This window comes from Lethenteron reissneri, chromosome 20 (assembly GCF_015708825.2).
Source record: "Lethenteron reissneri isolate LAM-NWPU_2019-01 chromosome 20, ASM1570882v1, whole genome shotgun sequence".
Taxonomy (NCBI): Eukaryota; Metazoa; Chordata; class Hyperoartia; order Petromyzontiformes; family Petromyzontidae; genus Lethenteron; species Lethenteron reissneri.
The window spans coordinates 430,809-458,243 of NC_083798.1; the positions used below are offsets into that span (position 1 = coordinate 430,809).

The following is a 27,435-nucleotide window of genomic DNA, read 5'->3' on the forward strand; positions in this document are numbered from 1 at the left end:
AGTCGAGCGGCAATATCTTTTCATCGGTTGCGTAACGCTGTGTGGAAGCTACCTGGTCTGTCGCTCCGCACGAAGCTTCAGGTCTTCTCGGCCACGGTCATTCCCTCCCTTCTCTACGCTTGCGAGACGTGGACCCCCCTGGTGGAGCATCTTCGCCGGTTGGAAACATTTAGGCTGGCCTGCCTACGATCCATCCTGGGTTTAACCAGGCTGGATTGTGTGAGGAGCTCACAAATCCTTGAAAGATCTGGGCAAAGTCCCATCAGTGAGCTCCTCCGGCAGGCAAGGCTGCGTTGGCTGGGTCATGTAGCCCGCATGCCCAGCCACCGCATGCCTAAACAGCTTTTGTTCGGCCGGATCGAGGGGGCTAGACGGGCGCGGCACGGGCTGGAGAAGAGATGGAGTGATGTGGTACAGGAGGACGTGGAGCTGAGTGGACTTGCCGATGACTGGTACCAGCGGTGTCAAGATCGGCCTCAGTGGAGGAGGCTCGTGAAGGACGCTACTGGGCAGTTGGAGGCAGTCGCCCTCCAACAACAACGGAGGGCGGAGGAGCGACGCTCACAACAACGAGCGGAGCGCCGGGTGGCTAAAGCACAGCAAGTTGGCACAGTAGGGGGCACAGGTGGTGCATCAGCCAGTCATCTCGGTCATCTCGGTCAGTCGACCAGTGGCACCTGGGTCTGCCCCGTGACCTCCTGCCAGCGGGCTTTCGACACTTCACGTGGCCTCAAGGTGCACTTGGCCTGGCACAAGCATCGTGGTGACGTCACCGCCACTTAGTGGCGAATGGCGGTTGTTGTTGTTGTCTGTGTGTATGTATGTGTGTGTATGTGTGTGTATGTGTTTGTGTGTATGTGTGTGTATGTATGTGTGTGTATGTGTTTGTGTGTTTACGCTCGCATTACACAAATGTGTTGCAGGTCTAAGGCATTCCTCGCGCAGCATTGCCGCTTTCTTTTTTCAGTCGTTTACTGCCGTACGCACCCTGACAGTCGTGTGTGTCTGCAGCAAGCGCGTGTATGTGTACCTATGGACGCGCGCGCGTGTGTTGTGTAGGGGGAACGGTAGTGTAGTGCTTAGCGTGCTGTCTGTGTGTGTGTGTCTGTGTGTGTGTCTGTGTGTGTCTCTGTGTGTGTGCGTGTGTGGTGTGTGGGGAGCGGTAGTGTAGTGGTTAGCGTGCTGTCTGTGTGTCTGTGTGTGTGTGTCTGTCTGTGTGTGTCTGCGTGTGTCTGTGTGTCTGTCTGTGTGTGTGTCTGTGCGTGTGTGGTGTGTGAGGAGCGGTGGGTGTAGTGGTTAACGCTACGCTGCGCTACAAACCCGGCGAACCGAGTTCCATTCCCGCTCACGGCCACCACCGGTGACGATTATTTGAACCTCCCCTAGGTCGACTCAGCCTCAAACGAGTAACTGGTGTGGCGTATTAACATCGCCACTGGGGAGACAAAGGCGGCCGTGCGTGAGTGGTGAGGGAGGGAGAGTGGTGAGGGAGGGAGAGTGGTGAGGGAGTGAGAGTGGTGAGGGAGGGACAGTGGTGAGGGAGGGAGAGTGGTGAGGGAGGGACTCAGCCGCAAAAAGAGTAACTGGTGTGGCGTATTAACATCGCCACTGGGGAGACAAAGGCGGCCGGCCGTGGTGGATACAAGTCCCGGGCGAAGCCGGGTAGTACAGCTAGTTACATATATATACTGGTTGAGGGTGGGAGGAGCCAAGGCAGGCCCCTGGATATTATTATTATTGTGAAGTTGGTGCAGCTAAAGCCGCTGCTAGGAATGAGTCTTTGTTGTGTAGACTGGTTGAACCGGGAGGTTCCAAGAGTTGTTAAGGTGCGGCTGCTGTAAAGGTGCTGCTGCTGTAAATGGGACTGAGCCTTTGTTATGTAGATGAAACAGCACTTTGCTACGTTGCTGGGATTAATTCTAGATTTGCCAAATATGTGTGGTAAAACTTAAAGCAGGAAACCAGTGTGTGAAAAATGAAGAAGAAACTATAGGGTAACTGAAGAATAGTGCCTGTCAAATAAGATGGTCCAAATATGTGTAGTAAAATCTTTTTTGCATGGTTAATAACATCTTTCCAATGATTACTAAGTTTGTACCCATCATCACGGTTGAAATTATGTTTGTGTTTGTATATTTGGATGGCTCCGTGTACAAACCTTTGATGGTAGCCAGGAGGTTTGCAGAGTACCTTGGTCTCGGAAAAGACAATTTCATGAGAGCCCACAGCATTGTAGCAATGATCGGCAACGGCGGAAGAATCAGTTTTGCCGTGTTTCAGATCTGACTTGTGCTCGCGGACACGATCAGAAACATGACGTTTCGTTTTTCCAATGTAGCAATCACCACAGCTGCAACTCAGTTTGTAGACTCCAGGGTATTGTAAGTCAGGAATGACATCTTTCACAGATAGAATTACATCACGGATTTTACGTACTGTACTGAATCGGACTTGGATCTTATGTTTGTTTAGAATTTTGGAGATCTTTTTGGTCACGCCTGCTATGTATGGCAACGTGATAGTTTTGATCGGAGTTTCAAGTGGCTGTTTCTGTATGGTGGGAGAAACAGCTTGGCGGATGGTGCGATCAGAGTATCCGTTCATCCTGAGGGCCCGATGTACATGTCTTAATTCACTGGCCAGGTGGTGTTGGTCAGAAATGCCATGAGCTCTGTGGTATAGCGTTTTGATGAGAGAATTCTTTTGAGATGGGTGGTGGTGGGAATCAGGTGGTAGTTGTTGTTGGTGGTGGTAGGTGGTGGTGGTAGGTGGTGGTGGTGGCGGTGGTAGTTGTTGGTGGTGGTGGCGGTGGTGGTGGTGGTGGTAGTTGTTGGTGGTGGTGGTGGGGAGCGGTGGCGCAGCGGTTAGCGCAACGCTGCGCTACCAACCCGAAGTTCGATTCCCGCTCACGCCACCCACCGGCGACGATCCTGGGTCGACTCAGCCTCAAATGAGTGCCTGGTGCGGTGTGCGGTAAACGTCGCCACTGGTGGAGACAAAGCCGGCCGGGCGTGGTTGCTGGCCACCCACCCCCTCGTGTGCCATAGGCGCTGCTGCTGCTGCTCGCTAACAGCCCCAGCAGTCTCTCACAGGCGACACGGGACATCTATACCTGTCTCCGTGTCACGCGTCTCTCTCTTTCCCTCCACTACCCTCATGCTTTGTTCCCTGCTCTCTCTCTCTCCTGCCCGTGGCTGTGAGCCGCACCGTCGTACCTGGCAACACGGACCGGTGGAACACTCCGTTCTGCATGCACGCCGCTGTTCATTGCCAAGTGGAGATTTCATCGCTTTGATATCGGTCCACCTCCGGTGCTTCTTCTGTTCCGATCTCGCGTGGTGATGGCAGCAGCAGCGATGAGTTATATGGGAAACTATTTTTTATTTTGTAATTTACACGCTTTTTTATTTAACTCACTCTTGTCTGTTGTCGTATCCTCAAAAAAAATCTTGTAACTCAATTTTTACCCACTTCCCAATGTGGTATCGACTGCAAACTTGGTAGACTTATGTCTTACTGATGACAATACCATATTCTATCATTAAAAATAAAAATAAACATTTTAAACAATCTTTTTTATATGTTATGTTTCGGCTTGGGTCTAATTGTCCACGCTCAACTCACGTTGGCTGTAAGTCACCACGGCCTCTTACGTTATGCCAGCTTCGGGGCCACTTCCTGGAGTCGTGGAGTTCTGCCATTACGAGTAGGGTACATTTCATTAAAGCGTGTTTTTCAAAGTATTTTTAAATATTACTTATTTAATTTGACAAGGCAATGACAACTGAGCTACGTAGCTCATTTTCACAAGCGACCTGGCTAGCACAAATTATAGCTCCACGAAGTGGACTTATTATCATCGTCGTCGTGTGGACATTTACAGCAGCCAAAAATACTTGAAACCGTGATGCTGAGGCTAAATGCGGATGGGAGAACCCCCGGAGGACCCGGGGAAAAAATCCACGCGACCACAGAGAGAGAGAGACACGCAAACTCCAAATATACAGCAACAGGTGTCAGGGTCGAGTTCGAAACCACGACCTCCTGCGTACTAGGCAAGGTAGTTAACATCTCCTCGGCACCGTGGCGCCCAGTCAGGCCCACAGTGAGTGTGTTTGTTGAGTTATCCGTGAAGATTTATCACAGTCCGAGGTGAGCGCCGTGGAATTAACAAGTTTGCAAAGCCCGCTCCAGAAAAGCAGCATTTTATCTCAAAGCCTCGCCACGTGTCCCACCGTTCCCTCTTCAAGGTGTACACCCTTACAGTTTCCCTTCTCCTCTGCAAGACACGGAACAGTCGAGGGTAGAGAGGCTGACTATACATCAGCCGGGGCGTCCATCACACACACACATATACACTGGATAAAGGTCATGGTGCTGCCGTTCAATTGCTTGCTCACGCCACGGTATTTGGTCTATTCTTCCACGCAGACCAGGCGTGTTGGGAGAGCCTAGATATAGAGAGGAGAGTTGTAATCGCGACTGTCTATGGGTGGAGAGAGGATGTGAATTGCGGATTAGGGGGCCGTCCATAAATGACGTCACGCACCTAAGGGGGGAGGGGGGTCAGACATTTGTGACGAGAGGGGGGGTTTGAGAAATGTGACGTCACATAAAAATGCGCAACTTTAAATATAAACAATTAAGTAGAACACGTTCTACTTAATTAAATAGAATTGTTATAACAACACAAATTTTGATTAATTTTCATTATGAACTTTTTGATTATTGAAATGTATTAAGGTCACCTTTTATTTACAGTATAGATTATATTACAATGTTAAACATAAGAATCCAAACTACGTCACACTTTTTTAATACTATTATTATGTTACGATAACATTTATAATAATACTAGCTGTACTACCCGGCTTCGCCCGGGACTTGTATCCACCACGGCCGGCCGCCTTTGTCTCCCCAGTGGCGATGTTAATACGCCACACCAGTTACTCTTTTTGCGGCTGAGTCCCTCCCTCACCACTCTCCCTCCCTCACCACTGTCCCTCCCTCACCACTCACTCCCTCACCACTCTCCCTCCCTCACCACTCTCCCTCCCTCACCACTCACGCACGGCCGCCTTTGTCTCCCCAGTGGCGATGTTAATACGCCACACCAGTTACTCGTTTGAGGCTGAGTCGACCTAGGGGAGGTTCAAATAATCGTCACCGGTGGTGGCCGTGAGCGGGAATGGAACTCGGTTCGCCGGGTTTGTAGCGCAGCGTAGCGTTAACCACTACACCCACCGCTCCTCACACACCACACACGCACAGACACACACACAGACAGACACACAGACACACGCAGACACACACAGACAGACACACACACACAGACACACAGACAGCACGCTAACCACTACACTACCGCTCCCCACACACCACACACGCACACACACAGAGACACACACAGACACACACACAGACACACACAGACACAGACAGCACGCTAAGCACTACACTACCGTTCCCCCTACACAACACACGCGCGCGCGTCCATAGGTACACATACACGCGCTTGCTGCAGACACACACGACTTTCAGGGTGCGCACGGCAGTAAACGACTGCAATAATAAAGCGGCAATGCTGCGCGAGGAACGCCTTAGACCTGCAACACATTTGTGTAATGCGAGCGTAAACACACAAACACATACAAACACATACACACACATACACACAAACACACAAACACATACACACACATACACACACATACATACACACAAATACATACACACACGTACATACACATATACATACAGACACACAGACATAGACATAAACACATACAAAAAAACCCACATACATACAACAACAACAACAACAACCGCCATTCGCCACTAAGTGGCGGTGACGTCACCACGATGCTTGTGCCAGGCCAAGTGCACCTTGAGGCCACGTGAAGTGTCGAAAGCCCGCTGGCAGGAGGTCACGGGGCAGACCCAGGTGCCACTGGTCGACTGACCGAGATGACCGAGATGACTGGCTGATGCACCACCTGTGCCCCCTACTGTGCCAACTTGCTGTGCTTTAGCCACCCGGCGCTCCGCTCGTTGTTGTGAGCGTCGCTCCTCCGCCCTCCGTTGTTGTTGGAGGGCGACTGCCTCCAACTGCCCAGTAGCGTCCTTCACGAGCCTCCTCCACTGAGGCCGATCTTGACACCGCTGTGTGTATGTGTTTCTGTGTATGTATGCGTGTGTACATACACACACAGACATACACACAAACACATACACACACATACATACACACATACCTACACAGAAACAAACACATACACACAAACACACACATACATACACACAAACACATACACAATACACACACACATACATGCAGACACACAGACACACACATAACACACATACATACACACGCATACATACACAGAAACACATACACACACATACATACACACATACATGCACACACGTACATACACACATACATACAGACACGCAGACATACACATAAAGACATACAAAAAAACCGACATACATACACACACACATACACACAAACACATACACACACATACATACACACATACATAGAGACACACAGACATACACATAAACACATACACACATACACATGACCCGGCTTCGCCCGGGACTTGGATCCACGATGGCCGGCCGCCTTTGTCTCCCCAGTGACGATGTTCACACACGACAGCAGTTACGCGTTTGAGGCTGAGTCGACCTAGGGGAGGCCCAGGTCCGTTTCAAATAATCGTCAGCGGTGGTGGGCGTGAGTTGGAATGGAACTGGGGTCGCTCAACCAGCTTAATGACTATTTGTACAAAGAACATATAAAGAATCGATTATAATAACCAGGCTACAGTCCACATTATAGACTGCCAGTACACGCAGTCAGCTTCATAAGCAGGCTAGAGTGTAAATGATAGAGTGGCAGTACGCTCACCGAGTTTAATAAGCAGGCTACAGTCTACATGATAGACTGGCAGTACGCTGACCCAGCTTAATGACTTTGTACAGTGAACATTTAAGTAATCGATTGTTGGCGCGTTGGGTTTAAAAGTAATATTAATTGCACACATTGTGGTGGGGGTGGAGTGAAGAGTAGGAAAAACTTTGATGAATTTACCTCAGAGTGGCGTGGTGGGTGTCGAGGCCTAGTAGCGTGCAGAGCCTGCGGCCTCGCCAAAATTGTCCACCCGGCAGAGGCGGGGTACGGGTGGCGTGCCTTCCCCCCCCCCCCTCAGCGCTCCAACAATACTGTGTAATGGCTATTATTTAATTATTTACGGAGCCTATGAAAGTGGCGAAGGCGTGGCTAGCCGTTGGCAGGGGCAACCGCCGTCCAATGAAACTGCAGCCCTTGGCGAAGGCGTCGCTAGCCGTTGCCAGGTCCAATGAAAGCGGCGAAGGCGTCGCTAGCCGTTGCCAGGGGCAACCGCCGTCCAATGAAAGTGCGTATGGTCCGAAATCCACACCCACACACACAGACAGACATGCACGATTTTATATATATAGATAGAGAGATGTTTTTGGGTACAAAGATATCAAACAGCCATTTTTGAGCATGGAGGGATAATTAATCACGGAGTACCGACTAAATAGACGTCATTCAGCAAGCGTACAATAGCCAACGCGTCCTCCATGATTAATTATTCCTCCATTAAATTTTAAGTTTTTTGTACCCAGAAAATGGTGTCATGCTTCTTTACACCATTGTCCGACTATGAACCATGAGTGACTGAATTTAACCATTTAGGATCTTTGATTTAACTACAGAATTCCCTTATGGAAAGATTCAGTATATCGTGTGCACGATTTAGTATTTTACGCGCAAAAAATAATCAATTGTGCACAATGAAACCTCTGACCCTTAGCCTTCAAGGCGTGGAGGGGTTTCGCGATGGTAGCAAACCCGGCGGCAAAACGACGATAATAAGATGCGAATCCTCTAAAACTTCGCAACTCGCCCACCGATGTGGGGGTCGGCCAAGTCCGAATGCACGCTGTTTTCTCGGGGTCCGTTGCAATGCTGACAATGTGACCGAGATACCGCACGGATTTTTGCAGGAGGTGACATTTTTGGGGCTTAAATTTGAGATTTGCCACGCGCATTTTCAGAAGGACAGCACTTAACCGATCAAGATGTTCTTCGAACGTACGGCTGAAGACGATAACATCGTCGAGGTATATCAAGCATGAGTCCCACTGCAGTCCAGCTAGGACCAACTCCATCAGTCATTGGAATGTAGCCAGCGCAGAGTGGAGCCCCATCGGAAGCCAATTAAATTAAAAAAGGCCCTGTATTAAAATTCCAGAACGGACAAGAGACCCATCTCTACTCTTTGGTTCTTTCGGTAAAGTCACGAAGGTAGAAATAAAATAAAACAAATCACGTTTCGATCGCAACATAAGCAATCTTCATCAGGTGAAACAACCACAGCAAGAAAAAATGCTGAAGTAGGCGAGAGAGCTGTCGTGGCAAGAGGTTACAGTGAGGGAAAAAGTATTTGATCCCCTGCTGATTTTGTACGTTTGCCCACTGACAAAGAAATGATCAGTCTATAATTGTAATGGTAGGTTTATTTGAGCAGTGAGAGACAGAATAACAACAGCAAAATCCAGAAAAACGCATGTCAAAAATGTTATAAATTGATTTGCATTTTAATGAGGGAAATAAGTATTTGACCCCTCTGCAAAACATGACTTAGTACTTGGTGGCAAAACCCTTGTTGGCAATCACAGAGGTCAGACGTTTCTTGTAGTTGGCCACCAGGTTTGCACACATCTCAGGAGGGATTTTGTCCCACTCCTCTTTGCAGATCTTCTCCAAGTCATCAAGGTTTCGAGGCTGACGCTTGGCAACTCGAACCTTCAGCTCTCTCCACAGATTTTCTATGGGATTAAGGTCTGGAGACTGGCTAGGCCACTCCAGGACCTTAATGTGCTTCTTCTTGAGCCACTCCTTTGTTGCCTTTGCCGTGTGTTTTGGGTTATTGTCATGCTGGAATACCCATCCACGACCCATTTTAAATGCCCTGGCTGAGGGAAGGAGGTTCTCACCCAAGATGTGTCGGTACATGGCCCCGTCCATTGTCCCTTTGATGCGGTGAAGTTGTCCTGTCTCCTTAGCAGAAAAACACCCCTGAAGCATAATGTTTCCACCTCCATATTTGACGGTGGGGATGGTGTTCTTGGGGTCATAGGCAGCATTCCTCCTCTTCCAAACACGGCGAGTTGAGTTAATGCCAAAGAGCTCCATTTTGGTCTCATCTGACCACAACACTTTCACCCAGTTGTCCTCTGAATCATTCAGATGTTCATTGGCAAACTTCAGACGGGCATGTATATGTGCTTTCTTGAGCAGGGGGACCTTGTGGGCGCTGCAGGATTTCAGTCCTTCACGGCGTAGTGTGTTACCAACTGTTTTCTTGGTGACTATGGTCCCAGCTGCCTTGAGATCATTGACAAGATCCTCCCGTGTAGTTCTGGGCTGATTTCTCACCGTTCTCATGATCATTGCAACTCCACGAGGTGAGATCTTGCATGGAGCCCCAGGCCTAGGGAGATTGACAGTTCTTTTGTGTTTCTTACATTTGCGAATAATCGCACCAACTGTTGTCACCTTCTCACCAAGCTGCTTGGCGATGGTCTTGTAGCCCATTCCAGCCTTTTGTAGGTCTACAATCTTGTCCCTGACATCCTTGGAGAGCTCTTTGGTCTTGGCCATGGTGGAGAGTTTGGAATCTGATTGATTGATTGATTGCGTCTGTGAACAGGTGTCTTTTATACAGGTAACAAGCTGAGATTAGGAGCACTCCCTTTAAGAGTGTGCTCCTAATCTCTGCTCGTTACCTGTGAAGTATGGGAATTGACGGCAGGAACTTCTTGACGGGAACACACTTTTTATTAAATCTTTACGTGTCAAAATACAACGTGTAGTCTCCTTTCTTCCGACTTCACACTCCACTACTCTCGTGTAAACTCTAGGCCTCTGGCTACACACGATACCCTTCACTCGTGTAGACCCTACGCCTCTGGCTACACAATACACTCGACTCGTGTAGACCCTATGTCCCTGGCTACACAATACACTCGACTCGTGTAGACCCTACGCCTCTGGCTACACAATACACTCGACTCGTGTAGACCCTATGTCCCTGGCTACACACACTGCATTCGGCTCGTGTAGACCTTATGCCTATGGCTACACACACTACACTCGCCTCTGGGTTACACAGAGTCCCGGTCCCGTTAGGACAGCGGGACTAGGTACCGCAGGGCCCTAGGTCTTCATCCCCGTCTTCATTCTTCGCTGGTTACACACTGCCCTCACGCCTGTGTGCATCCCCTTTTATAGCCCCTGCTCACGAGAGGCGGAGCTGATGCGTACTTCAACGTGAGCATCGCTCCTTAATGAACCAATCACGACGCACTCTCTCTACGATCCGTTTTCCCCAGCGCGTGTTAACACTCCTCCACCAATCACACCGCGCTGCCACCCGATCACTCCCTCTCAGCACGTCACCGGCCCACAGCCAATCAGTACCCCGTAACCCACGACCCCGCGCTGACCCCTGATCCTCCACCGTCAGCGCACGTCACCACCTACACAGCCAATCATCACGCGCTGGCATACGATCTCTAATCCCAGCGCGTATCACCTCTACATCACCCCCTCCCACATAGCTTGCAGCCGGCCCGGCTGTTAACCAACAACACAACCTAACGTCAATGCAGTAACAAAGAAACTCCACCTCTCAGTGTGCCCCGTAACGCAACAACAACAACACTTAAATATGAAGAAATATACAGCCCGACGAACAACACAATAAAAGCGAACACCGGAAAACGAACGCGCCAAGTGTCTCTGTGACTAAACGCAGTGCCGAGGCGCTCCGGCTGCCTCGACTCCTCACGTGGCAGGTCACACAAAGTAGCGCGACCTAGCGCGAGTCCGTCTGGCCGGTCCGTCGTATGGGACGGGACGTTGGCGACCGTCCGGTGGCTCCGGCCGCTCAGGATCCGGCCGCCGGTGGTCGGCAGCTGTCAGTTCCGAGACACCTGGGAGCGGATCAGGCGGAGACATGTGAGGAGCAGGCAAAGACAATTCCCCCTCAGGGTCGCTGGTCACGTCACATGCTCGGCCCTCATGACACAAGGGGAGGCCATACGGAGGCGAGAACGGTTTCAGTCGGGAGGGGTGGACGTACCAACGGCGTTTTCCCCATTTTATCTGAACGCACTGGGGGCGTGCAACCCGCACGACCTCCACGGGTCCCCGCCACGGCTTCAACAATTTAGGCGACGTAGCCAAAGGTGCCTGCGGGCAATGCAGCCAGGCCCTGTCACCTGGTTCCCAATTGTGCACGGACACCTTCCGTGCCCGCAACCGCTCGTTTGCAATTTGGCGAGCCCGTGAATTAAGCCGTGCGGCCTCCCTTGCCTCTGTCAGCTTATGAATATTAAATTTAATATGCTCTGCCAATTTCGAATTTGCTCGTGGTGCGGACAGACCCAGCTGCGTTTCCATGGGCGGGTCGGCTTCCCGACCGTACATCAGATAAAACGGGGAAAATCCCGTAGCTGCATGGGGGGCCATTCTATACGCGGCGAGGACCCCAGGGACCTGCAGGTCCCAATCAACATGCGCCTCACACACCTGCTGGCACAACATAGAAGTCAATGTCCTGTTAAGCCTCTCCACCATCCCGTCCGTCTGCGGGTGGTACGGGGAGGTACGCACCTTTTTGGTACCCAACAGGTCGCACACCTCTTGCAGTAATTTACTCGAAAAATTCTTCCCTTGGTCAGTCAGCAAGCGTTCGGGAGCCCCCTTGTCCAGGACGTAGCCCTGGACAAAGGCGTCCGTCACAGCCGCCGCCGACTGGTTGGCGAGTGGCCACGCCATAGGCCACCGGGTAAAATATTCGACCCCCACCAACAGGTACTTATTACCCCTAGGCGTGACCGGAAAAGGCCCCAGAATATCGAGTGCAACGAGCTCGTTAGTGCGCGAGACCTGGATGGATTGCAGCGGTGGATTAGCTGGCACAGGCGGTGATTTCCGTCTGGCGCACTCAACACAACCCTTCAGAATATTCACCACGTCACCCCCCATTCCCGGCCAATAATAGTCACGCTGAAGCAGGGCAAGCGTTTTGTTAACTCCCAAATGCAAGAGGCGTTCGTGTGCGGCCAAGACAACCTTCCCCCTCACAGCAGCAGGCACCACAATCGCATGCCGCCGGGACAAACTGTCCCATCTCATCAATAGGCCTTGCTTAAGCTCGTAGGAGCCAGTTCGGTCGTGGTTACCTTCGGAATCCCCCGTCTTGCGGCGCAATACCAGCAGGGAGCTGTCCGCCATTTGGAGACGGCCCCACTCAATCAATGACATTGAGAGCAGCGAGTCCTGACCCCCAGGGGTAGCGGGACCATCCCCAATTGGTGTGCTCGCGGCCGCAACCAACGCCTCCCTACCTTCCGTAACCGGCGGTTTACAGCGCGCCGATCCCGATAAGCACGCACATTTGTGACAAGGCAACAACCGCGACAGGGCATCGGCATTTGTGTGTTGCAAGCCTTTACGGTACGTAGTCGTGAACTGATAGTCCTGGAGGACTTCCAACCACCGCGACAATTGGCCCGAGGGCTGGGCGACCCGCAATGAATACTGGAGCGCCGCGTGGTCCGTCCGGACCGTGAAATGACGACCATAGAGATATGGCCTGAATTGTTGTACAAAAAAAACAATGGCAAGCAGTTCGCGACGGGTGACGCAGTAGCGCTGCTCTGCCGGCGACAACACCCTGCTACCATAGGCGACCACTCGTTCGACCCCTCCAACGACTTGGGACAGCACTCCCCCAATGCCCGTGTTGCTAGCGTCCGTGTCTAGCAAGAAGGGACTCGCGAAGTCCGGATAGCGCAAGGGTGGGGCCCTAACCAAGGCGTCCCGGAGGGAGCAGAATGCAGCCTCCTCCTCCGGTCCCCATCGGAACTTCACTCCTTTCGCCGTTAGAGCGTGCAAGGGTTTTGCAATGGTGGCAAAGTGCTCAACGAATCGGCGATAATACGAAGCAAAACCGATGAAACTGCGTACGTCTGACACTGACGTGGGCGTTGGCCACGAACTGACACAGTCTGTCTTCGCAGGATCGGTAGAAATCCCCGAAGAGTCGACAATGTGACCCAAGTACCTCACGGATTTACGAAAAAGGTGGCATTTGGCCGGTTTAAACTTTAATTTAGCCGATCGCATTCGCAAGAACACCCCCTCAATCGCTGGAGGTGTTCTTCAAACGTTTTACCGAAAACAATGACATCGTCAAGGTAAATGAGGCACGTATCCCACTGCAAGCCCGACAAAACCAGTTCCATAAGACGCTGAAACGTCGCCGGAGAGGAGTGAAGTCCCATGGGTAACCGGTTAAACTGAAACAGGCCCCCTGGAGTCCGAAATGCGGTCTTAGGCTTAGACTCTTCGTCGAGTGGCAACTGCCAGAATCCGGATAATAAATCAAGAGTCGAAAAGTATCGCGCACCAGACAATGCGTCGAGAGACTTGTCCATCCTGGGGAGCGGATACGCGTCGGCCACAGAGATCTTATTCAGGCGACGGAAATCGACGCAAAATCGCAGGGACCCGTCCTGCTTTTTAACGAGCACAATAGGTGCTCCCCAAGGACTGGAGGAAGGCGAAATAATGTCGGCTTCTAGCATATCGTTAACTGCCGACTGAACATGTTCCTTCTCAGCAGGACTCAGTCGGAAGGGATTTTGCCTGACCGGTGCCGCATCGCCCGTTTCAATGTGGTGGCGTAGCAGGTCCGTGCACCCAATGTCATACTTATGTTTACTGAAGACATCCGAAAATTCAATGAGCAACCCGCGCAGCGCACCCAACTGTACCGCTGATAAATCGTCAAAGAGTCCGCGCACAGCGAATCAACCCAATCAATGTAACGTTTTTCGTGGGACTCGGATCCGCCTGCGCAACCAGCCTCTCCTCCGCAGGGACCCGCGCCGCGTGAGCTAGCACGGTGCCCTGCTGAATGACGGCCGGCCGCGCCCCAGCGTTTAAAACCATCACAAACGGATCCCTGTCAGCCCCCACCAAAGTGTGAGCCACCGACAAATCGAGACCTCCAACAGCCCTATTAGAAGGACCCAAAAGCATGCCCTGTTCCGAGGCCTCCTTCACCCATGGCCTCCGCAACCGGAGGGGAATTAACATTTGTGAACCCGGAGGCACGTGCACGGTCTGTGTCGCTAACGCCTGTATGGTAGCGCACGCCGTCCGAATTTCATTAGGGCTCGTCAAAAATGAAATACGGCGACCCGATGGTAGTTCAATGCAACGCTGATCAATGAGAATTTTGATGGGCATTTTTGCCAAAAAATCAGTGCCCAATAGACAAGGGACCGCCAGGGAGGACGAAACAAAAACGGGTCCCGACAATTTGATATCACCAATGCAAATGGACGCCCTAATCTGACCGATAATGCCCAACGATCCCCCGTTAGCGGCGTAAAATGGCACATCCACCGGAAGAAGCGGACGACATTGTACAGGGAGAATATTATAAATGAGATCCGATATAATAGTCGCCGATGCCCCCGTGTCCACTAACACCCTGACCTCGACCCCATCAATAGATCCGGTAACGACGGATGAACCCGCTGAGGCAGCCACTATTCTGTGCCCCAACTCCGACCATTTAATGTCTCCCCGGTCCCGGCCGAATCGCCCTCTCTGAACCGAATCCCCGAACTCTACTCGGCTCTCCCCTGCCGCAACGCGACGACCCATATGTGCCGAGTATGCGGGCCGAGCATGTGAGGTGCCGCGACTTGCCGGGGTTTGCAGGGACGACTTGGGGCCTTGGTCGTCGTCCAGCCGCGGTCCCATGGCGCGCTGACGTGGGGCGCGGCAACCGGAGGCCACGTGGCCCCGGAGGCCGCAGTTATAGCAGGTGATGACAGTCGTCGGAGATCTCGGTTGCCCCAGCTTGCGGGCCGCTCGCAGAGGCGAACGACCCCCCGATCTCCAGTCCCCCGGTCGTCCCGCGATGAACGCCTCCTCTCGTGGGCTGACGACTTGGGGCACGGTGACAACTGGGCCCGGAGTTGAGGCCACGGCAGCGTTGCAGACGACTCCCTGTTTACGTTGAAGGACCTCGTGCGCTTGTATGCTTGTGGCGACCCGTAAGGATGAAATATCGGTCTCATCGGCCGTGTTGATGGGGACCCCCAGGTCCTGCGCCAACTTGAGCAGCTGCTCCAAAACCATGGCATCTTGGCCCTCCTCGTCCATACGAGGGAACGCGGCGTCGGCGAGAGCAAGCAACGCCGTGCGGTAGGCGAGCACGGTCTCCGTGTCCGCCTTCCGTCTTGCATAAAAATGATGGCGGCACGCCGAGGGAGGACCATAGACCTTGGCCATGAGAGCCAGCGCATCCTTGAGCGTGGAGCGGTCCGACCTGCGTGCGGACGTGAAGGCCGCGAGCGCGTTGTCATCCAGCATGGCAGGCAGTGCCCGCAGTGCCGTAGCGTCGGACCAGGCGGACATCTCCTGATGCGCCAAAAATCTGCGCTGAAATTGGCTCCAATCCCCGCCTTCCGCCTTGAAGGCTGACAACGTGGGAAGGCGCTGCTGAAAGATGAAGTCGTCCTCCTCCTCGTGCTTCCTCTCTGCCGCCCCGTCGGTGTGTAAGATGGCGGCCCCCTCGGCGGGTGTGTGATGGCGGTCCGCCGCGCGCGTTGGTGACGTCAGCGGGCGCGCATGGAGAACCCCTGCCACGTGGTGATGGCCGTTCCCGCCAAAAGTCGGTGCAGATGAAATGGCGGCCATCGCCAAATCGTTTTGGCGGGAATCTGCAGGGCGACCCTGCAGAACGTCGGCCGCCGTTCCCGCTCCTCCCGACGAGCTGATCTCCGCCAGGATGGACGCGGCGGCGAGCAGCAGCTCCGCCAGACGGGAGTGCGCTTCGCGAAGCACGGCGTCAGTCCCCCGTCGCTCGTCCGGCGCCGTCGGTGGATCCTGCCCCGTGGGCAACTCCTCTTCCTCACCCCCCGATGCCAGCTGGCCCGCGTCGTCGAGGTTGTCCCCGTGGTCAATCCCGTGGGTCCGACGGTTCCTCCTTGTATCCATGCTTGGAAGACCGTTTCACTTCTGACGCCAGTTGAAGTATGGGAATTGACGGCAGGAACTTCTTGACGGGAACACACTTTTTATTAAATCTTTACGTGTCAAAATACAACGTGTAGTCTCCTTTCTTCCGACTTCACACTCCACTACTCTCGTGTAAACTCTAGGCCTCTGGCTACACACGATACCCTTCACTCGTGTAGACCCTACGCCTCTGGCTACACAATACACTCGACTCGTGTAGACCCTATGTCCCTGGCTACACAATACACTCGACTCGTGTAGACCCTACGCCTCTGGCTACACAATACACTCGACTCGTGTAGACCCTATGTCCCTGGCTACACACACTGCATTCGGCTCGTGTAGACCTTATGCCTATGGCTACACACACTACACTCGCCTCTGGGTTACACAGAGTCCCGGTCCCGTTAGGACAGCGGGACTAGGTACCGCAGGGCCCTAGGTCTTCATCCCCGTCTTCATTCTTCGCTGGTTACACACTGCCCTCACGCCTGTGTGCATCCCCTTTTATAGCCCCTGCTCACGAGAGGCGGAGCTGATGCGTACTTCAACGTGAGCATCGCTCCTTAATGAACCAATCACGACGCACTCTCTCTACGATCCGTTTTCCCCAGCGCGTGTTAACACTCCTCCACCAATCACACCGCGCTGCCACCCGATCACTCCCTCTCAGCACGTCACCGGCCCACAGCCAATCAGTACCCCGTAACCCACGACCCCGCGCTGACCCCTGATCCTCCACCGTCAGCGCACGTCACCACCTACACAGCCAATCATCACGCGCTGGCATACGATCTCTAATCCCAGCGCGTATCACCTCTACACCTGTATAAAAGACACCTGGGAGCCAGAAATCTTTCTGATTGAGAGGGGGTCAAATACTTATTTCCCTCATTAAAATGCAAATCAATTTATAACATTTTTGACATTCGTTTTTCTGGATTTTTTTGTTGTTATTCTGTCTCTCACTGTTCAAATAACCCTACCATTAAAATTATAGACTGATAATTTCTTTGTCAGTGGGCAAACGTACAAAATCAGCAGGGGATCAGATACTTTTTTCCCTCACTGTATATAGGTAATAAAGGGGGGAGAAGCAAGGGGGGAGAGAGAGAGGTGGGGGAGCAGGGGAAGGGGAGCTGCGTGAGCGCTAGGGGAAGAAGAAGTGAGGCTGGGGGGGGGGGGTAGGCGGGGCTAGAAGTGGGAAGCTGAGTGTGGGACACGGGGGGGGGGGGGAAGTAACTCGGGAAAATAAACTAGTACCCGGCCGGTATGATGGAAACAACCATAACTAGTTAAGGCTTTACCTGGTTAATAACATCCTTCCAATTAAATCTCAATTGATATCCATCTTCTCGGTTGAAGTTATATCTATGTTTTTTATCTGCACGGCTTCATGAATAAACCTTTGATAGTTGCCCGAAGGTTTGCGGAGTACCTTGGTCTCGGAAAAAAAAACGGCCAAAATCGCGTGACGTAATTTATGGACGGCCCATAACGACGCTTCGAGAAAGACGGAAAGGCGAAGTGAGACGTCACTGACATATCACCCCTCCGAGGCGCTCTTCACCACCCGTGTGTTCTGTTCTTAGCTGAACAAGAAACACATCCTTCGCCTGCGTTACTACTACGTATGTTTTGCATTGTCCAATTACATTTTAAACATCCCAATTTCCACCACCACTCCCACCATTACCAATATCTGTGAACCCATACGGTTTACCCAGTATTCTTGTACAGAAAAATTTAGTTTTCAGGTCCATACGGCGTACAGACATTTCAATACGGGCAACAACAAAACATTGTCTATGTGTTTGTGTTTCTCCCTTGTGATGGGACTTTGTAAGATGAACGTCGAGATTTGTAAGGGGCACGGGGTGACCAATTAGGTCTGAATTGGTCTGTAATGAGGTAGGGCACTGATAAGGAGTTGACAGGTATGCTACTCATCGGATCGTTGTGGGGGGGGGGGGGGGGGGCAAAGTTTCACCTCTACTCCTGCGTGTGCCGCTGGACGGGAGGTGATGGCACGGGGCTTGGCGACGTCATGGGCGTCACGGGCTGTGTGATGCTGGGCGTGGCTTGTAAGGCGGTTTCCCACCTTTGGCACGTGTTTCATGCTGTGTATTAGTGTGTTGTGTGTTAGTACGGCACATGTTTCATGCTGTGTATTAGTGTGTTGTGTGCTAGTACGGCACGTGTTTCATGCTGTGTATTAGTGTGTTGTGTGTTAGTACGGCACGTGTTTCATGCTGTATATTAGTGTGTTGTGTGTTAGTACGGCACGTGTTTCATGCTGTATATTAGTGTGTTGTGTGTTAGTACGGCACGTGTTTCATGCTGTATATTAGTGTGTTGTGTGTTAGTACGGCACGTGTTTCATGCTGTGTATTAGTGTGTTGTGTGTTAGTACGGCACGTGTTTCATGCTGTATATTAGTGTGTTGTGTGTTAGTACGACACGTGTTTCATGCTGTGTATTAGTGTGTTGTGTGTTAGTACGGCACGTGTTTCATGCTGTATATTAGTGTGTTGTGTGTTAGTACGGCACGTGTTTCATGCTGTGTATTAGTGTGTTGTGTGTTAGTACGACACGTGTTTCATGCTGTGTATTAGTGTGTTGTGTGTTAGTACGACACGTGTTTCATGCTGTGTATTAGTGTGTTGTATGTTAGTACGACACGTGTTTCATGCTGTGTATTAGTGTGTTGTGTGTTAGTACGACACGTGTTTCATGCTGTGTATTAGTGTGTTGTGTGTTAGTACGGCACGTGTTTCATGCTGTATATTAGTGTGTTGTGTGTTAGTACAGCACGTGTTTCATGCTGTATATTAGTGTGTTTTGTGTTAGTACGACACGTGTTTCATGCTGTGTATTAGTGTGTTGTGTGTTAGTACGGCACGTGTTTGATGCTGTGTATTAGTGTGTTGTGTGTTAGTACGGCACGTGTTTCATGCTGTGTATTAGTGTGTTGTGTGTTAGTACGGCACGTGTTTCATGCTGTGTATTAGTGTGTTGTGTGTTAGTACGGCACGTGTTTCATGCTGTATATTAGTGTGTTGTGTGTTAGTACGGCGCGTGTTTCATGCTGTGTATTAGTGTGTTGTGTGTTAGTACGGCACGTGTTTCATGCTGTGTATTAGTGTGTTGTGTGTTAGTACGGCACGTGTTTCATGCTGTGTATTAGTGTGTTGTGTGTTAGTACGGCACGTGTTTCATGCTGTACATTAATGTGTTGTGTGTTAGTACGACACGTGTTTCATGCTGTACATTAGTGTGTTGTGTGTTAGTACGACACGTGTTTCATGCTGTGTATTAGTGTGTTGTGTGTTAGTACGGCACGTGTTTCATGCTGTACATTAGTGTGTTGTGTGTTAGTACGATACGTGTTTCATGCTGTATATTAGTGTGTTGTGTGTTAGTACGGCACGTGTTTCATGCTGTACATTAGTGTGTTGTGTGTTAGTACGACACGTGTTTCATGCTGTATATTAGTGTGTTGTGTGTTAGTACGACACGTGTTTCATGCTGTGTATTAGTGTGTTGTGTGTTAGTACGGCACGTGTTTCATGCTGTACATTAGTGTGTTGTGTGTTAGTACGACACGTGTTTCATGCTGTACATTAGTGTGTTGTGTGTTAGTACGACACGTGTTTCATGCTGTATATTAGTGTGTTGTGTGTTAGTACGGCACGTGTTTGATGCTGTGTATTAGTGTGTTGTGTGTTAGTACGGCACGTGTTTCATGCTGTGTATTAGTGTGTTGTGTGTTAGTACGGCACGTGTTTCATGCTGTGTATTAGTGTGTTGTGTGTTAGTACGGCACGTGTTTCATGCTGTATATTAGTGTGTTGTGTGTTAGTACGGCGCGTGTTTCATGCTGTGTATTAGTGTGTTGTGTGTTAGTACGGCACGTGTTTCATGCTGTGTATTAGTGTGTTGTGTGTTAGTACGGCACGTGTTTCATGCTGTATATTAGTGTGTTGTGTGTTAGTACGGCGCGTGTTTCATGCTGTGTATTAGTGTGTTGTGTGTTAGTACGGCACGTGTTTCATGCTGTGTATTAGTGTGTTGTGTGTTAGTACGGCACGTGTTTCATGCTGTGTATTAGTGTGTTGTGTGTTAGTACGGCACGTGTTTCATGCTGTACATTAATGTGTTGTGTGTTAGTACGACACGTGTTTCATGCTGTACATTAGTGTGTTGTGTGTTAGTACGACACGTGTTTCATGCTGTGTATTAGTGTGTTGTGTGTTAGTACGGCACGTGTTTCATGCTGTACATTAGTGTGTTGTGTGTTAGTACGATACGTGTTTCATGCTGTATATTAGTGTGTTGTGTGTTAGTACGGCACGTGTTTCATGCTGTACATTAGTGTGTTGTGTGTTAGTACGACACGTGTTTCATGCTGTATATTAGTGTGTTGTGTGTTAGTACGACACGTGTTTCATGCTGTATATTAGTGTGTTGTGTGTTAGTACGGCACGTGTTTCATGCTGTACATTAGTGTGTTGTGTGTTAGTACGACACGTGTTTCATGCTGTACATTAGTGTGTTGTGTGTTAGTACGGTGCGTGTTTCATGCTGTATATTAGTGTGTTGTGTGTTAGTACGGCACGTGTTTCATGCTGTACATTAGTGTGTTGTGTGTTAGTACGACACGTGTTTCATGCTGTACATTAGTGTGTTGTGTGTTAGTACGATACGTGTTTCATGCTGTATATTAGTGTGTTGTGTGTTAGTACGGCACGTGTTTCATGCTGTACATTAGTCTGTTGTGTGTTAGTACGACACGTGTTTCATGCTGTATATTAGTGTGTTGTGTGTTAGTACGACACGTGTTTCATGCTGTATATTAGTGTGTTGTGTGTTAGTATGGCACGTGTTTCATGCTGTACATTAGTGTGTTGTGTGTTAGTACGACACGTGTTTCATGCTGTACATTAGTGTGTTGTGTGTTAGTACGGTGCGTGTTTCATGCTGTATATTAGTGTGTTGTGTGTTGATGATTCCGTCGTCGGATAGCACGCAGCTCCTCCGCTGCTGGACGTCTGGTCTGTTCTCAGTGGGTGCTGGTCGATGTGTGTATTAAACACACGGCGCATTCGATGGCGCTCTCCTCTTCCTCACGGGCGGCCGGTCAGGCTCTTTCCACTGCTCCGTTCTCTCTCTTAACTTCGTTATCCAGAGTTGTATCAATCGGGATAAAACGATTATCTTTATTAAACATTTATTGATTACCTTAGTGTGTTTATGTTATGTTAGGTCTCCAAATTCATCTCTCAACGCAGGATACAGTTCTTATGAATACGAGTTTTGCATGGACTTGGAAAGAAACACTCAAAAACTTCTATGTTAAGCAATTTTTATTCTAAACAAAAATATGACACTCTAATATGCGAACTCTCAATCTCGGAATTATCCACGATACCATCGGGGAGATTCCTCTCAGTGAGCAGCACACTTAACCATCAAGGTTTTTTTTTCTTTGCAACCACACATCATTAATTCCACCGCGTAACGAGCATATCCGGCGATAGGTAGAGTCTTTAACACAGGCATGCAACGATAGTCATACGAAAGGCAATAAGCAACTAATTATATCCCGAAAGCAAAAGCATACGTCAATAGATTCATCGGCAAGATTATGCAATTAACGAAAATGAATGACTAAAACACTTCTAACAATCGTATTCATGTCTCGACGGCAGCAACTGCTTTTCACGATCAGTTGATATTGAACGCACCACCTTGAAATGGCAACCCTTTTCGAAACACAAAGATAACTTGTTAGAATGAATGTATTCGTCCCGATGTGCGTGTTGTGTGTGTGTGTGTTGTCCCCTTGTCAAATTAATTAATTAATATTTTTTTAAAGCCGGGAGTTGTGTCGTGAGCTTGCGGGGGTGGGGCATACACACAGCGGCTTCACTCCCTGCTTGCTCGCTCGGGCGTGTCTGCAGCCTTTGGCTCACTCTCTCCACTGCTAGATGAGTGGCGTCGGCACGATGTTGTCCTTGAAGAGGCTCGGTTGCTTGAAGCTCGGTGGCGCCCGGGTGGTGCTGCTCGTGCACTCGTGCGCTGGCGGCTGGCTGCGCTCGTTCGCTTGTGCGTTGGTGGCTGGCACCTTTGTGCTCTATGGCCGTTGCAGCTGTTGGTCCACAGCTGGGTGACGAGTCGGCACGACGCTCGCCGTCGTGGTGCACGATGATTCCGTCGTCGGATAGCACGCAGCTCCTCCGCTGCTGGACGTCTGGTCTGTTCTCAATGGGTGCTGGTCGATGTGTGTATTAAACACGCGGCGCATTCGATGGCGCTTTCCTCTTCTTCACGGGCGGCCGGTCAGGCTCTTTCCACTGCTCCGTTCTCTCTCTTTGCTTTTGCCTTTGGCGTGCAGCGGACAGCTTCACACGGGCACCCGCTGATGCCCCTCCCGCCCTCACTTCAAGGCTGCGCTGGTTCAGGTTCACTTCGTTCTGCGAGAAGCGACACCGGGTATCGGTGTTTGCTCCCTCGCGACGGCACCGCCAGCCGGAGCACGGCTGAAACCCAGCCTCGACCCAGACTGAACTCAGACTTCTGCGACTCTAACGACCCCTCCTCGTCACATCTCTCCTCGAGGCACGACCCATGGTTGGCGTCGATGTCTCGGCAAGCCTCCGCCCCAACTGCCTTGCGAGCCTCCCTCCCAACGCTGCGTCGCAAGCCGAGTCGAACCAGACTGAACTGCGTGATGTGCGTTTGTGCTTAAAACCCAAAAACGTGAAAAACCCCTCCCCTCTGCCCTCTCTGCACATCTCTTGTGAGAGAAAAACAAACAGAAAAAACAGACACCCCAAGAATGCCAGACCACAGACCCCCCCCTCACGACCGCCCTAACCCCCCACTCCCCCTGTGTGGGTCATTTTGAAGCCAGACCCCGCCATATGTATTTATGGCTGGCATGTGTTTGTCGAACAAAGGTGGCCGAGGAGGTCCTGACATTTGCTGTTTAATGGCATTCCTCGTTTTCCAGATGCCCGGCGTGGCCTGTGAGGAGTAGCGGGTTGTTTTCATTATTTAATTAAAATATATATATATATTGGCCTAATTATTCTTAATATTAATTTTAGGAAAAAGGGGCATAAATACAACACCCTGACGGGGACGCCGTGCGCGTGATGCCGCCCTCTCCCCAGGGCCCTATGCTCAACTCCTCAGAGAGCTGCCCGGCCTCCGGGCTGGAGCGCCCCGAGGTGCTGGGCTGGCTGCTGGAGGCGTGGACAGCGTGGACGGGCCTGGAGGGCCTCGACGTCTGCCTGGAGTACGCGGCCCACCTGCTCTGGGTCTTCACGCCGCTGCTCGTCGTCTTCATCTTGCCGCTCTTCATCCTGCTCTTCCTCTACCTCTCCATCCTCTTCCTGCACGTCTACGGCAGCAAGAGCGTGCTGCGAACGGCCTACTCACACAGCTTCTGGGACGGAGCGCGCAAGACGCTCGCCGCGCTCTGGGACGGCCACGCCACCATCTGGCACGGTGAGCCGCCCCTGCGGCACCCCAACTATTAAACGAGAAATATTTTTTATTTTTACAGGCAAGGTCCCATTGGGCTACGACGTTGCTCGTTTTCAGAAGCGATCTAGCCGCCACAAATGATGGCTCAATGAAGTGGCTGATCGCGTGGAAAGTTATCGTGGCCAAATATTCTTAAATGCACCGGCTTCGCCCAGGTCGCCATCAACCGGAGAACTCAGAGAAAAATCCACGCGACCACGGGGCGGGAGAGACACACAAACTCCAAATATACAGCGTCAGGGTCGAGAATGAACCCATGACCTCCTTTATACCAGGCGAGGCAGTTAACACCTCGCCACCAGGGCGCCTCCACATGCGGTAGCTGTGGTGGTGACGGTGCTGGTGGTGGTAATGTAGCGGCGGTGCCGAGGGTGGTAGAAGTGGTTGAGGTGGTAGTGGTGGTTGTGAGGGTGGTGGTGATTTTGCGCTACGAACCTGGCGATCCAAGTTCGATTTCCGCTCACGGCCAATACCAGTGACAATTATCTTAACCAGTCCTGGGCCTCCCCTAGGTCGACTCAGCCTTAATTGAGTACCTTACCTGGTGCGGTGTGTAAATATCGCCACTGGGGAGACAAAGGCGGCCGGGCGTGGTCCTGGCCACCCACCTCCTCGTGTGCCGTGCCAATCTTCATAGGCGCTCGCTAACAGCACTTGCACCGACAGTCTGTTAAGACTACAGTGATACCTCGGTTCACGAACGCTTCTGTTCACGAACAACTCGGTTCACGAACAGAAAAGTTCATAAAAATATGCTCCGGTTCACGAACTCCGCTTCGGTTCACGAACAGGAGCCGCGGCCATTTTAATGCTATTTCCAGGCTGTCACATGGTCGTGACTTCCTGTAGGAAGATCGTGGAGAGAAGAGACACAGAAAGAAGTACTGTGAGTACTGTGAAGACACTTTCAGTGACTTTTTGCTTTTTGGTGTGCTTTTTAGCACATACAGTACTGTACTGTACTACTGTACTGTACTGTACAATACTGTACTTACTGTATTGTACAGTTCACCCGTTTGAGTGCTTACTGAAGTCATCTCAAGCAAGGTTAGTGTTCTCTCTTTATACATTACTATACTGTACAGTACTAATGTGTACTGTAATTTGTTTCATATTTTTGTGCTTCAAAAACCAAAAAAAAAGGTCAGAACGGATTAACCGGATTTACATTGAACCCTATGGGAAAATGTGCCTCGGTTCATGACCAATTCGGTTCGCGACCAGAGTCAGTTCACAAATTAAGTTTGTGAACCGAGGTATCACTGTACATGGGGATCTTTGCCTTTATCTCGTTGTGTGTGCGTTGACTTTACAGGCTACGAGGTTCACGGATTGGACAAGATCCCAGACGAGGGCCCGGCCCTGATCATCTACTACCACGGCGCCATCCCCATCGACTACTACTACCTGGTGTCCAGGCTCATCCTGCAGAAAGGCCGGACCTGCCACTCGGTCGCCGATCACTTCCTCTTCAAGATCCCCGGTGAGCGGCTCAGCGGGCCACCCCTCCCCAGACCCACGCCACGGCCACCCCCTCCCCACACCCACGCCACGGCCACCCCTCCCCAGACCCATGCCACGGCCACCCCTCCCCAGACCCACGCCAAGGCCACCCCCTTCCCAGACCCACGCCACGGTTACACCAGACCCACGCCAAGGCCACCCCTCCCCAGACCCACGCCACTGCCACCCCTGCCCCAGACCCACGCCACGGCCACCCACTCCACGGCACCGATGTCAAGAGCTCTCACCTGCTCTCTCACCTGCTCTCTCACCGGCTCGCTCACCGGCTCGCTCATCGATTCGCTCACCAGCCTCCGCGCGACCGTGCAAGCACGGCCGGTCCGTGCATCGATCGACGTTTGTTGCGCGCGTGCAGGCTTCCGGCTGTTGCTCGAGGTCTTCTTCGTGACGCACGGCCCCAGGGAGGAGTGCGTGCGTGCGCTGCGCGCTGGCCACCTCCTCGCCATCTCACCGGGCGGCGTGCGCGAGGCGCTCTTCAGCGACAATGCCTACCGCATCGAGTGGGGCCGCCGCACCGGCTTCGCCCAGGTCGCCATCGACGCCCGAGTGGTGAGTGGCCGGCTCGTCGGCGACGGCGCCCTCTCCCTCGTCGCGAGCGGCGGTGGCGGCGGTGGCGTTGTTCGTGCGAACCCTTGACATCGGCCTCGTTGACGTCTTGAACACTGCTGTCATCAACGTTGTCGTCGTCTTGAGTGCTGTCATTGTCGTCTCCGTCACGAACATCGCGATCGTGATTATTGTCAATATCAGTACAAACGTCATCATCGACATCATCAGCAGCAGCAGCAGCTTAATTTTTATAGCCAGAATGTTTAGGAGCACAGCATCATCATCAGGAACAACGGCATCATGGTGATGTTGGTATCATTACAATCTTCAATGACAGACACACTATCAACATCATCAAAAGAAGCATCATATCATTATCACTAATGAGTGTCATTATCATGGGTGTCATTATGATGGCTGTAATCATTCTCATGGCCACCATCATCACAACCATCGTCATGATCATCATCTCGTGTGAGTTGATATTGAATTGGGAACGTTACTGCATAGCGCTGCATCTACCGCACGACGGTGAAGCTGATCATGCGTTGTGGCAGCGTCTCTTCTGTCAGCTTGCGTCAGTGTGCCGCGTGTGTGTGTGTGTCTTCGTCTGTGCGTTTTTTTTAGCTCGTTCGTAACTTTGCGTGGTCTGTGTTTTTCTCCGTGCGCAGCCGATCATCCCCATGTTTACCCAGAACATTCGGGAGGGCTTCCGCACGCTCGGAGGACTGAGTGAGTGCCCCTGCCAAACGCCACGTCGCCCTTGGGCGTCTCCACCGCTTGCCTCACCACGTAGCCCTGGGCCGTCTCCACCTCATTCCTCACCACGTAGCCCTGGGCAGTCTCCACTACTTGCCTCACCACGTAGCCCTGAGCAGTCTCCACCTCATTCCTCACCACGTAGCCCTGGGCAGTCTCCACTGCTTGCCTCACCACGCAGCCCTGGGTCGTCCCCACCGTTTGGCTCACCACGTAGCCCTGGGTCGTCCCCACCATTTGCCCCGCCGCAACCGCCGCCGCTACCGACTCGAGTCCCAATCACCCCTTCCATGGGATCGCGCCGCTGCGGATGTTGCTGCTGCTGCCGCCATTCTCGAATCTTAAGCCACATTCGGAAGAACGCTGCTTTCGAGCGGAGTGGAACAACGCGGACATCCAAAATAAACACCTGCTCACTCGAGACCCCAAAATATCGTACCTCCGAGCTTTTACATTCCCCCGGCGAAGACAATTGCGGTGGAGCCATCATCCGCATCAGAACCTCACCACGCCGATGCTGCACCGTGGCTCCTTGATAAGTGGAAAATTCCAAAACAAGCCACAGCAGTGGCATTGTGGCCATGCAAACTAAACGAAACTCACTGTAGCCTCTGTTCCTTCAGTCCTTCAGCAGAAGTGGGAAAAGCGAAAGGACATTAACTCTCTCTCCTAAAGCCCTCTCTGTCGTAGCCAGCAGACCTCGACATTGGCGTTGAGCTCTTGAACATATTGCTGCCATCACACGCACGAATAGAATATAATTTTATTCGTAATAAAGGTTTTTGGGAGAGGTCGCGTAAGTATAAATGTGTCGTAATACCCTCCACCGCCCGACACAGCCAGTAAGGTTTGAAACGTAAACAAAACGCAGCAATTAGTTATGACATTAGCCCACC

At 51.4% G+C, this 27,435-nt stretch overlaps 1 protein-coding gene across 3 annotated transcripts in view; it reads left to right on the forward strand.

The window, feature by feature from the left end:
- The window catches only part of LOC133344532 (monoacylglycerol/Diacylglycerol O-acyltransferase-like), a 46,320-nt gene that overhangs the window by 16,201 nt on the left and 2,684 nt on the right, over window positions 1–27,435 (forward strand). For all 3 annotated transcript variants that reach the window (XM_061554509.1, XM_061554507.1, XM_061554508.1), the window contains 4 exons: window positions 23,332–23,668; window positions 25,023–25,190; window positions 25,587–25,780; window positions 26,452–26,512. In XM_061554509.1, the coding sequence (XP_061410493.1) occupies window positions 23,338–23,668; window positions 25,023–25,190; window positions 25,587–25,780; window positions 26,452–26,512 (754 nt within the window). In that variant the 5' untranslated portion in view covers window positions 23,332–23,337. The remainder of the gene's footprint in view (window positions 1–23,331; window positions 23,669–25,022; window positions 25,191–25,586; window positions 25,781–26,451; window positions 26,513–27,435) is intronic.